The sequence below is a fragment of the Lontra canadensis genome, unplaced genomic scaffold (genome assembly GCF_010015895.1).
Source record: "Lontra canadensis isolate GAN:19392208 unplaced genomic scaffold, GSC_riverotter_1.0 scaffold280, whole genome shotgun sequence".
Lineage (NCBI taxonomy): Eukaryota > Metazoa > Chordata > Mammalia > Carnivora > Mustelidae > Lontra > Lontra canadensis.
The window spans coordinates 172,141-189,129 of NW_022631274.1; the positions used below are offsets into that span (position 1 = coordinate 172,141).

General features: G+C 42.1%; 1 protein-coding gene across 3 annotated transcripts in view; it reads right to left on the reverse strand.

Moving 5' to 3' along the window:
* Positions 1-9,798, reverse strand: part of LOC116862623 (glycerol kinase-like) — a 72,264-nt gene extending 62,466 nt beyond the window's left edge. For 2 of the 3 annotated variants that reach the window (XM_032849978.1, XM_032849979.1), the window contains exon 1: positions 9,605-9,797. In XM_032849978.1, coding sequence (XP_032705869.1) covers positions 9,605-9,682 — 78 coding nt within the window. In that variant the 5' untranslated portion in view covers positions 9,683-9,797. Of the gene's footprint in view, positions 1-9,604 lie in introns of all 3 variants that reach the window. The other variant, XM_032849977.1, reaches the window with a different exon arrangement.
* Positions 9,799-16,989: the final 7,191 nt, after the last annotated feature.

Here is a 16,989-nt window from a genome sequence, read left to right on the forward strand (position 1 = left end):
AGCAGCTGCTGCCCTCCCTCCCCAGCACACTATCTTCCTTTATGGAGGACGTGATGAAAGCAAGAAGGTAAATTCTCAAGTCCTTGGAAGAGATAAAATATCCTACAAGTCAAAGGTTAACTTGACATGTCATAAATAAAAGGCACTTGACAGAATCCCAAATATCATCCCTCTAATTTACAACTTAGCATTAGGGTTTATTTCTAGGATGTTCACTCCATTTGTTCTGTTTTATTTTGAATTATCTCTAGGGCCTAGAGTAGTGCCTGGCATAGGGCTTACAATAAACATTTGTTGAATGCCTGAAAAAATATGGTCTACCCGGTACTTATTGGAAGAAAATTACCAAATCAAACGAGAAATGGTTATGTGATAGGAACTCTCTAATAGGGAACCACAGTTGTATTATTTTTATCCATACTACTAGGACTCCCAGGATCTACTCACAAATCCCCAAAGGACTCTGGGGTAGGAGACAAGGTGTCCCTTCTGGTTGGCTGGATTCACAAAGACGGCAACAGCAGACCTGTGGGGCTCTGAATGGAGTAGGATCCCTGTTCCATCACCTAGTAGTTTTTACTAGGCTAACTTCAGGACCCCTGACACTAATGGATTTGTAGGCCTTTGGAATAGGCAGAGAAAAAGGAAGGATTCTGGTAAATTCCATCCGGCTTATTAGACCACGATGCTGGTGATCACAAACCATTTGGATGTAACAGGATGGAGCCTGGACCGCCTTACTCTTTCAGAGTTCTGAAACTGCGCAGAATATAGATACCATCTCTAGAGGTTTAGGAGCTGACCCTGTGCAACACTTCCAAATTTGTGGCACACTTTCTAGGTTTCCTATTTTTAGAATCATCAACTTGCTTACTGCAACTTTGTCCAAGAGAAATACAATGCAAACACTTACGTAATTTTAAGTTTTTTTCATTAAAAAAAACAGTAAAAGGAGGCAGGTGAAATTAACTAATGTTTTATTTAGGTCACTATAGCTAAAAAATTATCATTCTGACAAGTAATCAACAGCAAAAACTATTAATGAGACCTGCTACTTCTTTTAGAACCAAGTCTTTGAAATCTAATATATATTTTATGCTTATGGTCCATCTCAATTTGGACTAACCACATCGGAAGTGGGCAATAGCCACATGTGGCTAGTGGCTATTGTACAAGATGGTGAAATTCTGCAGTACTATTTTTCTCATACATCTAGGTTCATGTGACGAGTTTTAATGACTGTCCGTTTGTCTGCAGATAGACAAATGTACGAAGAAGGCTAACAATGCTTGACAGTACTTTCTGCCTGGATGGTTATGAACTCTATTTGAGAACACAACGCCCAGTAGCAAGAATGCTAGTCTGATGTTTTCTAGCAGATTTCAAAAGCTACTGTCAACCAAAGATGGCGGTGGCTATATAGCTTGTTTTATAAAAGTTCTAGCATAGTCATTGTTTAAAACTCATTAGGTGGCAAAGGAGAAAAACCTCAAAATTATAGATATTCCTCACTTTTTTCTCCCTTTTCAGGTTTGAAATTCACTGAATTTAAAAGTCAGATGCAGGGGCACCTGGGTGGCTCAGTGGGTTAAGCCTCTGCCTTCAGCTCAGGTCGTATCTCAGCGTCTTGGGATCAAGCTCCACATCCGGCTCTCTGCTCGGCAGGGAGCCTGCTTCCCCCTCTTCCTCTGCCTGCCTCTCTGCCTACTTGTACTCTGTCTCTGCCAAATAAATAAATAAAATCTTAAAAAAAAAAACTTCAGATGCACAACAGCACAGAGTCATAGGCTTTCTTTAAGAAAATTAATTAAAAGGAACATTTGAAGGCGCAAGGAATCTGTACTTCCTGGAAGACATCGCTGAGATCCTGTCAGCTCACATTTTCAAAATATGCCCCTTACATCTCCAGGACCCTTCAGAAGCTCGAAAGGAGGGACAGGGAGCTCCAGCTGAGCCTCTGGGCCACACCATACCTCGGATTTCACATTTTATCGACATTAGCTTCCAGATTTAGGCCCTCTCAGAAAAAAAGCTTAATGGGGCGCCTGGGTGGCTCAGTGGGTTAAGGTCTCTGCCTTCAGCTCTGGTCATGATCCCAGGGTCCTGGGATTGAGCCCCACATCAGGCTCTCTGCTCAGCAGGGAGCCTGCTTCCCGCACCACCCCGACCCGACGACGCCTCCCCCTCTCTGCCTACTTGTGATCTCTGTCAAATAAATAAATAAAAATTAAAAAAAAAAAAGAAAAAGAAAAAAGCTCAACAATGGAGTTCTAAGGCAAAAAACAAATGTATGACACAAACTGAACCCCATGGCTCTAACATTTACTTACAAAGTAAGCTCCAGAAGATTGGATAATACTCACCAACAGGACTAAACTCTTGAGTTTTCTAAATGCCAATTCAGTGCTTTTCCACTACAAAATCATGTTAATACGCGAATTACAATCTTTTTGTCCTCCATTAAGTGTCAGCAAATACCAAGTTTTAGGACATAAAAAGAGAAAGGACACCTCACTCAGACCCATAGGGTTCAGAGAGATGGGCTATTAAAAGAAGTAACTTCTAGGCTAAGACTTAAGGTGGACTGGAAGGGAGTGCAGGTAGGCCTAGCAAGGGATGGGAGGCTAGACCGAGGTGGGGAAAGCAGCTACCATGTGTCTGCGGGGATCCAGGTGAGACAGCGGAGGGCTCCCGTCAGAGGGGGAGCAGCAGTGAGGACTGAAAGAAACTGAAGGGCATTGCTGAGAGAGATTTAATTTATGATACAAGCAATTAGATGCGTCAAGGATTGGCAGGGGGATAAGTAAAGGAAAAAGGGACACTCATGGATGACGGGACAGCTTAGCATTGGCATTGTTTACAAGCCACAGGATACGGTAGGAAGGGTCATTGTGGTACACAAAGGGGTTAAGGAGATTGCAGAGTTCATTTTAGATCATGTGTTGTCTGGGGTGTTACTTGGGCATAGACAGAGAGATGCCCAGTGGGCAGTTGCTTCTATGTTAGGTGGTAAGCTTGAAGAATTACAAACCTGGTTACAAACCTGGAACTAGTAGATAGGTAAGTCCTGGAGTTCTAACACACACCACAGTGATTAGAGCCAACAGTGTTGTATTAAAAGTTTCAAAGGTGCCAAGAGACTAGATCTTAATTGTACCCACCACAAAAAAAGAAATAATTCTGTGACATGACAGAGGTACTAATGCTACCATGGTCACTGTATTATGATACATAAATGGATCAAACAACACTTGTACACATTACACTGATACTAGGTTACATGTCGGTTATATATTAATTTAAAAAGAGAGAGAGAAAGAGGTGGATCTGTTCTCAGAATTTTGTGTTGGTCAGAGAGGTGGATGAGAACTTCATGCTTGGTGTAACACGGAGGCAAAGAGCACCGGCCCGGGAAGTACAGAGAGCTGGGGGTATAGGGTCAATCACCAGTTCTGCCCACATCAGCAGTTTGACTTTAACTTTTTCTGAACCTTGACTTTTCCATCCATCAAAGGATCAAATGGAAGAATTTATGGAAAGTATCTCACACGGGGCAGGCACATCGTCCACATCCAAATGACAAGACCTCCGCTGGTACTACCATGACTATTTCCATTACTATTACTGCGGCTACTACTGCCAACCAGCCGGCAGTCCAACTGAGCAGTGGAGGTTGAGGACTCAAAGCCACCGTATGCATCTCTAAGCCCGAATCACTTATCAGTTCCAGATTCTGTTTTATGGGGAGGGCAATTACAAACTGAAGAGAGGTTTAAAAAAAAAAAAGGAATACTGACCATTTAAGTCCTGAATGATACTAAGGGACGCCTGGGTGGCTCAGTCAGTTAAGCACTGGACTCTTCAGCTCAAGTCTTGATCTCAGGGTCCTGGGATGGAGCCCATTACAAAGGGCTCCCTGCTTCTCTTGGGAGTCTGCTTGAGATTTTATCCACCCCCTTCTCCCTCCCCCTTGCTCCTTCCCCATTCCTGTGTGCACACACATGCATGTGTCTGTGTGTATGCTCTCTCTCTCAACACATAAAAATCTCAAAAATTAAAAAAAATTTGAAGAAAGAAGTGAATGTAGAAATTTAGCAGTGCAGGCACATAGCATACACCCCCAAAATGTCACCACTACTGCTGCAGCTACTACTAATGCTTATTATTATTATTAGGGCTACTGATACTATTGCCTTCAAGTGGTAGAATTAGAAGTTACCAGCTCTAGTCACCACGAAGCATAAGTCATGACTCAATTCTAGCTTCTCAGGAGAGAGAGAGCTTAAAAAGTGAAGACACAAGGACAATTACTTTTATAAAAACTATCTAAGAAGGACTTTCTCAAACAATGCAGGCCTTCCTCATCTGAGAAGGACAGCAGTAAAGAGACAACATGCTGTCCTTACGAAGAAACTGTCCCTTGGGGTCCTAAGATGAATTCACTTATTCTTGCTCACTCATCCTATGACTAACTGAGCCATCATAAACATGCACATTCATTTCCCTCCTCACGTTAATTTCCCCACTAGCCTACACTTTTACACCACACTCAGCTTCACTATGTGATAAAACATTTTTCAGGAATGTAAACTCCCCCTTTAGAACTCTATGATACTACATAAATTTGAAAGACCTAAAATAAAAATACTGGCTACAAACCTATTATTTTGCCAACTTGACCACAAAAGGCATCCTGGCATCTTCCAACAAGCCCAGAAGTAAGGAAAAGACAGCAAGTGACATTATATTTTTCTAGCTATAGCTGCCAAATTAGACTTTTTCCAAGCCTCCACAAATTTTACCCTTCCTAGTCTTCCAATCCTAGAATTCTAGTCAATACATCTGAAGGGCTCAGATGTCATCATGTAAGGAGCACCCACTACATACATGTGAAGTGCTGTGTTAGGCTTTGGGGAGGAAAAAACAGATACCATCCTGCCCTTTAAAGAGCTCAAAATTGAAAGTTCTTAACATGCAATGCTTATGGGAGACAAGAGAACAAGGGGGTGGCAGCTCTGTGAGGAGACAGTGTTCTTGCCATTTGTGTAAGGTGATGGCCAAGAAAATAAGCCAACCTGGTGGAAAAAAGAAAACACAAAAGAAACACAACTTATCACAACAGTGGCCTCATCCTACCTAGGAACAGATTAGTTTTTACCAAATTTCATGAGTTCCCAGCCCCTTATGGGTGCTTATTAAGTATGTCGAATGAAAGAAGGAAAGTGGAAATCAGTCCCTAAGCCTTAGGAGATCTCAAAGTCTGATGGAACAAGCGGGGCCAAGGCAATGGTTCGTGCCAAAACAAGCACGGAACTATAGATCTAGCCATGCTTCGAACATGCGGGCTACTGGAACAAAATGGTCGTGCAACCCTTATCCAGGGTGACTACACCTGAGCCCAGCCCAGAACCCACTGAATCTGAGTCACAAGATGATCAAAACCAGAAAGACTTATTCAAAGGCAACTTTGTTTTTTTTGTTTTGTTTTGTTTTGTCTTATTTTTACATACTGCAAAAGAAATGTGTACATATATTTTTCTTGGTGAAGACTCATCTGTGATTGTACTCTGAATGGACACCTGAAAGGTGGGTGAGTGGGCTTCCCCAGCCTCTCATCTCCCCTTCACAGTACTCCAGGCAGCCGGGAAGCCTAAGGCAGGAATTAGGAGGACAGGCTTCTGAGTGCGACAGAGCTGGCCTTGAATCCTAGTTCCACCCGTTACTCTGTGACCTTGGGCACAGGAAAGGAGCCTAATAATACTACCTACACCATGGTTGTTAGGAGGATTAAATGAGATAATGCTGGAAAAATCCTCAATTGCTGCATCTAACACATTTCAAGTCACAACAAATTCCAAGTCTTTGCTTTTTGTAACATCCAACTTAATGGGGAGGGGAAACAAAGTTACCAAATTAAAGAAAGAAGCTGACTATTTCAGCTGAAACTTTATAGTCTTCTAAAGAAATGGCCCCTCCTTAAAACCTGTTACACTGATTCTCTTTCCAAGAAGTTCCTATTCTGTAATCTGAGTAATCATGTGCCAACCTCAGTTCACTTTCCTATCAGACAAGTATGAAATTCTTCCTTTAGCACAAAGCCTATGCATAGGGTCGCAGGGGGGACTCTGACAACTAGAACTGAGCATGTTCTTAAAAGGCAGGTCTACTACTAAAATAGAAGAAATTAAATAAATATACCCAAGTCAAGAAGTTTTAAGATTTTTTGGCAAGGTAAAAAAAAAAAAAAAAGAAAGACAGACAACAAAACTGGAATCAAATTTCAGTTTACCTATTAAAGAGAAATAAACATGTCTTCAATAAATACGTAGCAAGTGCTCCCTGTAGACAAAACACATGTTCACTTGTGGTGTTGACCAGGATGTTTTAAGGAACACAGAGACCAACAAGACTTCAAAAGAGGTCCCTGCTCCGAAGCAGAGCAGGTATATAATTATAATACAGAGCAGGTGATAAGAGCTAGGAAGAGAGGTTTTAAGAAAAGTAGGATAGGAAGGGGTAGAAATTCCAAAGGTTGAGGAAGACCTGCTAGGAGATGGCAGTTAAGGCACCATTTGGAAGCAGACTGGAATTTCAGGCAGCAGATATGAGGAACAGGGGAGGAGGCAATTTGCTCGGATGAACAGAGCATGAATAAAGAAATCTTGTGTCCAACATTGGAGAAAGCTAACATTCCTATTACAGAAAAAGGAAGAAGAAAGCTTGCAGAGGTTATGGGTCTTATAAAAGTGGAATGAGGTATGCAAATCTGATTAATAATGGTCAGGAAGTTGTTCAAACACCTTTAACTTTGCCAGGTTCCTTATGACAGTTCACATCCACTGTATTCTTTCCTGAGAAGGTAAGCAATGAGTTCTGAGTCATAATTATAACACGGAACAAAACGACTGGAACAACTCCTGGGAATCACCTTAGGATGGAAGCACTTATTCAGCAAATCTATTATCTGTATTTTGCGGGGAGTGGTTTAGCAACCACTTTCCTTATAACCAAAGAAGAAAACATTTCGCTAAACCGTTCCTAAGTTCTGTTCCACTTCACACAATGTCTAAATCTTTTATGTACCTGTGAGGCATGCCTTCATATTTGTTTCTCAAGAAGCAGAAAACTTAACTGATCAACTTTTATGCATCATTCTATAAGCAGGATGGGAATCTGAATTTGCACTTTAGCTTACTCAATGAGATCATGCCATACAGAGCCCAGTAAAGAGAACCCAGCTTCTGGGGGCTTAGGTTGTTCATATCACACACTGAACAAATTATTGTGATAACTTGAAGCTGACAAATTCTTTCCCCACCAATGCAGAAAAATGCCTCTTGGGCAGCAGAATTTGAGGGATGACCTACAATAGATAAGACTGCTTAGGGGCGCCTGGGTGGCTCAGTGGGTTAAGGCCTCTGCCTTCGGCTCAGGTCGTGATCCCAGGGTTCTGGGATCGAGCCCCGCATCAGGCTCTCTGCTCAGCCGGGAGCCTGCTTCCTCCTCTCTCTCTGCCTGCTTCTCTGCCTACTTGTGATCTCTGTCTGTCAAATAAATAAATGAAATCTTTAAAAAAAAAAAGACTGCTGAGCTACATGGACGTCAACAGTGAAGAGTCAAAAAAGAAGACAAGCACAGTAAGGCTGGCTGCTAAAAAGGAAGCCTGCAAAGTTCTGAAATTCTTCACCCATATTCACAGAGGGCAAAAGCTGTATAAACTTGAGAATAATCACCATGTTGAGTTTGGCCCCGACTGAGCTTTATGAACTAGTTGCCAACATTTAAGAGAAAGATTTCACTGAGAATTCTAGACTATCAGCTTTTCTTTAAAAATCTGAAGCTCTGGCAACATTGCCTGGTGTTCCTGCTTGGCAGCTGTAGGCTATCCCCTTTGGCCTGAGTCTGCTCTCTTCTACCTGGCTGGCCCCTGCAGGCATTGTGTGGGTAATTCTTAAATATGATTTCAAAAATTAACCCACAGTTAACAAACATGTCTTTTTTTTTTTAAAGATTTTATTTGACAGAGAGAGACACAGGAAGAGAAGGAACACAAGCAGCGGAGCAGTGGGAGAGGGAGAAGCAGGCTTCCTGAAGAGCAGGGAGCCTGATGCAGGGCTTAATCCCAGGACTCTGGGATCATGACCTGAGCCAAAGGCAGACGCCTAACCAACTGAGCCACCCAGGCACCCCAACACATGTCTTAAAGATCTTTCTTAAATTGGGGAGATGGTAATGATGATTGTGTATTTTATATATTAATCAAATCCAGTTAGATTATTTTACTTATGATTCAGGATTACTTTACATTTGTATGAAAATAAGACGAAGTGAAAATAAGATATGAAAATAAGACAAAGTGAAACCTGCCCTGGGTGATCAAAAGATAAGCAATATAAGAGACAGTAGAACTACGTCATGGTAACTCAAACCAGGGTAAGTCATTAAGGGAGACTCAAACTAAAATCGTACTGAAAGCTTTTCACTTTAGACAAGAGAGACAAGTATCAAAATGAAAGCACAAATACAGGTTTTAGTCAAGTGGTCAGCTCAACAGAACTTGGAAGAAACATATAAACTTCATATATAATGTATACATATATATACACAGTATATACACATACAAAATAACGCATGACAAATGATTTGAAGTAAAGACAAAGCTAAATAATCATTCAATATTTACATCAACCTGTCAAGTGAGTCAAATGTCCATTGAAAGCTTGAGTTCTTAAACACCATTTATTTCAATTACTTTTATCTTACTAAACTCAGTCCTACATCACTTTAAGAACAAGTTTCCTAATTGGACAGAACATATTAATAAGCAGAGTCCCTTAACTAGCACTCCGTTGTGATAAAACTGCTGTCATACATGGTAAATAAAAAGGGAAACAGAATTCTCCTATCATTTTACGATGTGAAGCACGGAGAAAACCATCTGTAACCCGCAAAGTATCAGAAATTTAAATGTTCGAGTATCCGGAATTAAGTAAAGATGCCGGTAAAAGCAGTGTAGTGTGACTTTTTCCTAAGGTGTTCTGCGCCCCCCCCCACCCCCCCACGCCGGCATTCCACCTTCTGCAATTTCTGTGGGAGAGGATGACAACGCATCCCCACGCCAATACTATATTCGTTCTACTGCTCCAAAGGACGCCGTGTTAGTCTACCAAAGCCGTGACACAGCTTTCGCCCCATCCAAGGACGTCCTGCGCCCCGCAGGCCAAATGCTCCTGGTGAAGCCCGCACTAGCGGTCAATGTGGCCACCTGTCCCTGGCTGCAGGCGGGCCGCTCTGCACGGATGCTCGGCGAGTCGTAGCTCCCTTTGGGGGTGGAGTCCCCTATTAGTAGGTGACCCGGCTCCACCACCAAGGCCAGGGCTGCTCAACTCGACCGCGGGGGTTGCGAGAGGCCGAGGTCCCCCAGGCCCACGCAGGGTAGCTCCAGCGTGGCAGGTCCCGGTCTGGGGGCCTTGGCCTCCACCCTTTGCCTAGCGACTGGGCCCGGGGTCGGGGAAGGCGCGGGATGGGGACAAGAAAACCAGCCCCGAGGTCCCTGGGCTCCCGCCTCGGCTCAGCGCCTTCTCAAATGTCACCCTAGGCTCACCAAAAAGCGCGTTGAGCTGGTGCCCTGGTCCACTGCCCCCACCAGTGGCCCCAAAACTGCTTTCTTCGCGGCTGCCATGAAACCAGCTTCGGGTCAGCGGGCTATCGTGGCCCGTTTCCCCGGTGACGGCGGCGGGCGGGGGAGGGGCAGACGGCGAGCCTGCAAGGCGAGGCGGCGTGCACGGCAGAACGCTTGGACAGAGCTCCAGGCAGCCCCTTTACCCGCGCGGAACCCTATCACCCCGCCCCTCCGACCCAGACCCCGCCCCCAAACGCGTTCTCCACGACTCCGGGGGCGTGGCGGGGCGGGAGGGAGGGGGGAATGCGCTGCCTGCCCGGCGAGCCAATTAGCGAACGCGGAAAGAGGCGGAACGCTCCGACAATCAGAGGGCGGTGAGACGTCACGGGGGCGGGGCCTGGGCGCGGCGGAGGCGGTGGCCCGCGCAGCAGGTCACGTGGGTTCCTGCGACCGGGCGGCCCAGCCATTCTGTTGCAGGGCCGGGGGCGGAGGCGGTTGCTGCCCTTTGGCTGGGAGCGCCGCTGTCTCTGGGAAAGGGGGACAACTCCCAACCCGGCCCCTGGGGCTTCCTTCCGCGAAGGGGTCCCAGAGTGCAGAACTGCTGGTCCCTCTGGTGGGCTGTGCAGAGCACGACGTGAGTCGTTCTCGACTGAACTGGTCAGGCCTTCCCGCTCTTCCCACGCCCCGCCCACCTCCCCTCTCCTTGCCCTGGATAATAATTCCCTGTGCGGGAACTGGCCCCATGTAGTGTGACCTCCCGAAGCACAGCGAATCCCCATTCTTTGTAAGCTTTTCAGGGACAAGGAACGCGGAAGTTCTTTCGGTTTAGCATTTAAGGGAAGCGTATAGCATCAACCTCCCGGTTACTTCAGCTGACAGTCAGGAATCCAGCAGCTCCCTGTCCTGATGCGCCCTTGGCTCCCCGCTTGACCTCGCTCGGGTATCCCCTCCCTCCCACGCAATTTCCTCTCCCTGTATTAACTGCTCTACATTGCAAAATGCGAGGAAAGGGGCTCTCTCATTTGACCTTGAATTTACCTTGCCAGGATCCTTTTGAGTCCTCTTTCAGGGGCTTTTCAAACTTTGAATCAAAACCCGCTGTGAGAAATAGCTTAACTCCAGGTGTGTGTGTGTGTGTCCGCGCGTATGTCCGCATACATTTTATATTTAATACATGTATTTTTACATAGAAGTAGTTTATGCATATTAACGTTATTGAGAAATGTTTCTAAAACAATTTATCTTTCCATGTTACGCATTCTGCATTGTCTTATTCTATTGCATATCATTTTATCAACGGAGTAAAGGAGGCAAAATTGAAAACAACAAAGGCCTTTATTTGGGGGCTCAGAATTCTGAAGGAATCAAAAAAGGGTCTTGGTCATGAAAGGAAAGCAAGGGTTTTTTATGAGCAAGAAGGAAGGGGTGATTTTATGATTTAGATAAGTGAAAAAAAAACTGCTACTTTGGTCCTAACCAGTGGAGGCACTTCTGATTACTATCTTATCGTTTTATTGGTGCCATCAACCAAAACTGTCTCTGGTATGTATTAATTCACTTGACTGGGTTCCTAGGATCTGAATGCCAGTTCTGTGTTTAAACTTTATGACCAACTCTATGTAAAATAGTTGCTGCTCCTGGCCTACTTCAAGAGTTCATGAGTTGGAAAGAAAAATGGAGCATTTTGATCAAGATTTTTTCTGGAAAAATATCAGAGATCAATATTATTCCCCGTTAACTGGAGTTTAAATGTTTTGTTCTGAACCTTAAGAGGTCTGCTCTGTATCTCAGGAACTAGTCTTTTGAAAATAGGTATATTCAGTTAACCGTTGTGTCTCATTTAGGGAGGTGGTCTTGAAAGGGGGCTCCCAAAGTTAGGCCCATACTGTGCAAGCAATCAGGTAATTTTTTAAAAAGCCTCTCTATGGAAACAAAAGAAAAACAAAGGAAAAAATGTTACTGGTTGGAGCAAATTATAAAACCACTGTGGTCCTGAGTGCTGCCAGTGAGATTTCTAGATATCAAGTTCATACCATCTTCAGAGGGAGAGAGAGCAGGCGGTGGCACTCTGATAAATTTTCCTAGTTTGCAGTCTGAGTATCTCTGGCGATCTTTCTGAATGGCCCATACAGCAAAAGGCATGAAGACCGTCTAAACATGGGCTGTTGTGGCAGTTTCTCTGAAGTTTCTCTCTCAAGTTGTCTAGCTCCAGTTTGCAGGGCTTCAGGAATGGCAACTTTTTTTTAAGATTTTAAATATTTATTTGACAGAGACAGAGAAAGCAAAGGGGGGAGGAGCAGAGGGAGAAGCGGATTTCCCGAGGAGCGGGAGCCCAATACAGGTCTGGATCCCAGGACCCAAAGCCAAAGGCAGACGCTTAAGCTACTGAGCCACCCAGGCGTTCCCAAAACAGCAATTTTAGTTCTCAGTGATTCCAAGTCAAAAGAAGGAAAGAAAACTAGAAACCTTAGTTGGAGAATCATAGCCAGATATTTGAGGACACCAGAATTCAGGATTCAGCACAGTTTTATGGGGAAACAACCACCCTCAATCAGAACTAGAATCTAATATCTGAACATGTGTGTTACTGCAGGGTTTTTTTCTCTCTTTAAAAAGAAAACCACCAGGGCGCCTGGGTGGCTCTGTGGGTTAAGCCTCTGCCTTCGGCTCAGGTCATGATCTCAGGGTCCTGGGATGGAGCCCCGCATCGCATCGGGCTCTCTGCTCAGCGGGGAGCCTGCTTCCTCCTCTCTCCCTCTGCCTGTCTCTCTGACTACTTGTGATCTCTGTCTGTCCAATAAATAAATAAAATCTTTAAAAAAAAAAAAAAGACCACAGGCCCAAAATGGTGTGACTTCTGCCGAGTTCCCAAACTGGAACCTAATACCTAATATAATTTCGGTTTCAATCTCCCCCAGAAATGTAATTTTTTTAATTTAAATTCAATTAATTAACATATATTATTAGTTTCAGAGGTAGGGCTCAGTGATTCATCCGTCTTACATGATACCCAGTGCTCATTATATCACCTGCTCTCCTTCATGTCCCCATCACCCAGTTACCCCCATCCTCCTACCCCCCTTCCCTCCAGCAACCCTCAGGTTGTTTCCTATGATTTAAAAAGCCTCTTACCATTTGTCTCCCTCTCTTTCCCTATGACCCTCTGTTTTGTTCTTAAATTCCACATATGAGTAAGATCATATGATAATTTTCTTTCTCTGACGGACTTATTTCGCTTAGCAAAATACCCTCTAGTTCATTCCACCTCGTTGCAAATCCAGAAATGTAATCTTAACTGATGGGTCAGTCTGGAATTTTCCTCCTCAATGCCAAGGAGTCTGTCATGTGGGGCCTCTCCATCCCCCTCCAAAGGAAGAAGAAGTAATCTGCATGATAAGATCCCCTGCTTCTTCCCCCAAGGGAAAGTGACCCTGCCTAGAACAATCCTTTTCTTTTACTAATAAGGTTCAGGCCCCACCTTCTTTCCTATAAACACCCTCCATTTTGTACAATTTCTCAAATCTTCCCTCTATATGCTAGATGGGGTGCTGCTTGATTCATGAATTATTTAATAAAACCAATTAGATCTTTAGATTTATTCAGTTGGGTTTTGTTTCTTAACAGTCCCTAAAATCACCCTCATTTCCACCAAAGACAGCCAAATGAATACTAATTTGTAAAATAAGTCCAATTTCAACACCTTGGCCTGATTCTTTTCTGAAGTGTAGCAAGAATAGTGATGGATTCTATAGCTTGTTTTAAATCTGCTTTGCTGAAACTTTTCATAAGCAATTTTAGATTGACTTTTCAGCAGCTTCCTCAGGCTAAGAAGCCAACGCCAATAACTTGCCATCAGACTTTTGTATAATTAATAGCTATGGATTTGGGTGAATCCTCCCTTTTAGAGGTCCCCCAAATATCCTGAGGTTCCTGCACCTGCCAGGGAGTGACCTTCCTTACTCATGTTGTAAAGTTGCTGGGAACCCTATAAGCAAGGTATCAGGCTTATTGTTCCAAGGGGCTTCATTGGCTCCATAAAGTCAGCCTTAGTTCCCTAAAGCTATTTGGTCATATCTGAGTCTATGCACTTCTCTCTCAAATACAACATTCCAGTCAAAGCCTTGGTAACATAACCAATGTTTACAATGGTGTTCTGTTACAAGGAGAGCAGATTCTTAATAAACTCTGCAAATAACTATAATTGCCATGAAAACAGAAATATTCACTGAGTTTCTAAACTCTGGAGGGGTCAGGTAGGGAGAAAAACACAAATGTTTCATATTTGTTCACAAAGGAATATTTAATCAAATTTCTGTTCATAGATAGCTTAAGAGGGAAAGTTTCCTTAAAGCTGGAAGAGCAAACATTAGAAAACCAGCAACGTTTCAAACAAGACTCATAAAAACTGTGATCATCTTCCTCAGTTTATTCTGGTGCATGTTATTAATTCTTCTTGTTTGAATCCACATTTCACACTAGTTACAGAAATTCGTATCCTGTTCCGTCTTGTTATCAGAAACCTGTATTTATCAAAAGTCCTTTCCCTGAATCTTCTTGAAGCTGAAACACATTTGCAAGAGCATCAAGTATAAAACAAGAACTGTAAATGACAAAAGATTCAGAATGGCCATGGTTCAAGATCCAATGAGAGTTCCATGAGAGTTCATTACAATGCAGCTGACAAAGAAATGTGGTTATTTCTGTGACACACAACACTTTAATCATTTGAATTACAAGTGATAACATTGTACCAGAACATATTAAAACTTTAGGAATTTACTATTATTTCTAGAGCAGTTATAGTAATAGCAATTCATCCATACAATATAACCCAAGGTTTATCATCACTTACCTGACCATGCTTTGGCAATTTGACAATGTATTCAAAAAAGACTTCATTTAGAATTTGAATTGGGGGAAGTTTGTTAAAAATAACATAAGTTTTTAAAACATCTGCCTAAATAGGATCACAGATAATTACAAAACTTAATACTCTTTTATTTATTATCCAAGGTGAGAATAAAAGATTCTAAAAGCAAATAGAGAAGGTTACGTAGTTGTTAACAAAACTTAGCTCTTTTAATATTGAGAAGATCAGTTTCCTTAAGTAATCAAAGACCAGATAAAGACAAAACACCTCAAAAATTCAGTTTTCTTACCTAGAGTACATTTTTACCTGGAGTACGTCAAAGACAAAAACCTTTGTTTATACTTTCTTATTGGGAGTGGACAAATAATCCGAGAAAACTTTGTTGTTTTAACAGTGAGAGGAAACCAATTCTAATCTTGTACCAGTGTACCTTTGACATTAAAACTCATTCATTCCAGGGGCACCTGACTGTAGAGCATGCGACTTTCTTTGGGTCTTGAAAAAAACTCATTCATTCCAATTGTTGTCCTGATCATGCATAAATTTTTTTCAAAGATTCCCTTTTCACAAACTTTCTACAATGTTCATTCTTACATTCAGATTTTGTCTCTGTGTTCCTCTTTAAATAACCACCCTTGCTTTAGCACAAAACTTTCTTTTCCCTCAACAAAAAACACACTCCATTTCTCATATCTTTCCTTATGGAACACATAACATCCTAATTTCTTGGCATATGAAAATGTTTCCTTATTATTTCTAGTAGGCTAAATTATATTTAGTAGAATTCTTAACTTTTAGAAACCTTGTTTTTCTTTTTTAAGTGATCTCTACTCCCAACATGGCGCTCAAACAAATGATCCCAAGATCAAGAGGTACATGCTCTATGAACTGAGCCATCCAGGCACTCCAGGAAACCTTAATTTCTTTTCTTCCTTTTTTTTAGAGAGTGGGCAAGTGAGGGGTGGGCAGGGGGTGGGGGGCAGAGGGAGAGGAGAGAGAGAATCCTTTTTTTAAAGATTTTTTAAAAATATTTATTTGATAGAGACACAGCAAGAGGGAACACAAGCAGAGAAAGTGGGAGTGGGAGAGGGAGAGGTAGGCTCCCCACGGAGCAGGGAGCCCAATGCGGGGCTCAGTCCCAGGACCCTGGGATAATGACCTGAGCCAAAAGCAGCCACTTAACAACTGAGGCACCCAGAGAGAGAGAATCTTGAGTAGCTTCCACACCCAGTGCAGAACTGGACATGGGGATCTATCTCTCAACTCTGAGATAATGACCAGAGCCGAAATCAAGAGTCAGATAACTGAGCCACCAGGTGACCCTGGAAACCTTAAGTTCTAATGAAAACTAAGAAGTAAGCAATTGTGAACTGTGATACTAGCACACTTTTTCTTTTAAGATTTTATTTATTTTTTATTTTTAAACACAATTTCTATTCCCAATATGGGGCTCAAACCCATGACCCTGAGATTAAGAGTCAAATGCTCTACCAATTTATCCAACCAGGTCCCCATCTTTTATTTTAGGATTTTTATTGTTAAGCAATCTCTACACCCAGCGTGAGGCTTGAACTCACAACCCTGAGATCAAGAATTGCACCCTCCACTGACTGGGCCAGCCAGCCGCCCCTATACCAGCATTCTTTAGACTGGCAAATTTATGAATACATTTCATAATTTTTAAAAACATATGCCTTCTTAGAGTAAATTTCTCAGTATAGCACAAAACATGTTTACACCTAAGTATCTTTAGTTTCTCTGTAACAGTCAAAAGTAAATAAGCTTATGTTTTAGCAATTAATGTTTCACTATTTTATCTGATTTGGAAATGGTCTAGACTATCTATCATGTAATTTAACTTAACAAAACTCTAAGGTTTTAAGTTACCAAAAAGGATTTGGAAAAACTATTTAAGTAGACATAAATATTGCTGGAAAGCTCATTTACAAACTTTTATCTTACTTACATCTATTTATTTAAATATTTTTATTATGTTCAGTTAGCCACTATATAGGACATAATTAGTTCTTGACATAGTGTTCAATGATTCATTAGTTAAGCATAATATCCATACATCTATTTAATTCACTTGTTCTTAATAATTATGTTTAGATTAGTCATGAAAATTTCACAAGGCACTAAACAGCTAGCCATCACCTTTTAAGTTATATTCCTTGCCGACAAATTCTGTGATAGAGATAACATGAGCTAATTTGACTTTTGGCAAACCTAGGTAGAATAAAAGCTTTATATTTAATTCTGGCAACTCTAAAAACATACCTGTTTTAATTAAACCAACCAACTTCAATTAGCTTTTATATATTAAGGATTAATCTTAGATCACATGAATTGGAAACATATTTGGGTTCATTTCTATTACATCTCTGAGAACTTACTTTATATAAGCACTAATTTTCTTTAAGCCAATTAAACAGAACTCTTTTATAATTTAAATTTGGCCATACCCAGAGGTTAGTAAATACCACACGTGTATAAC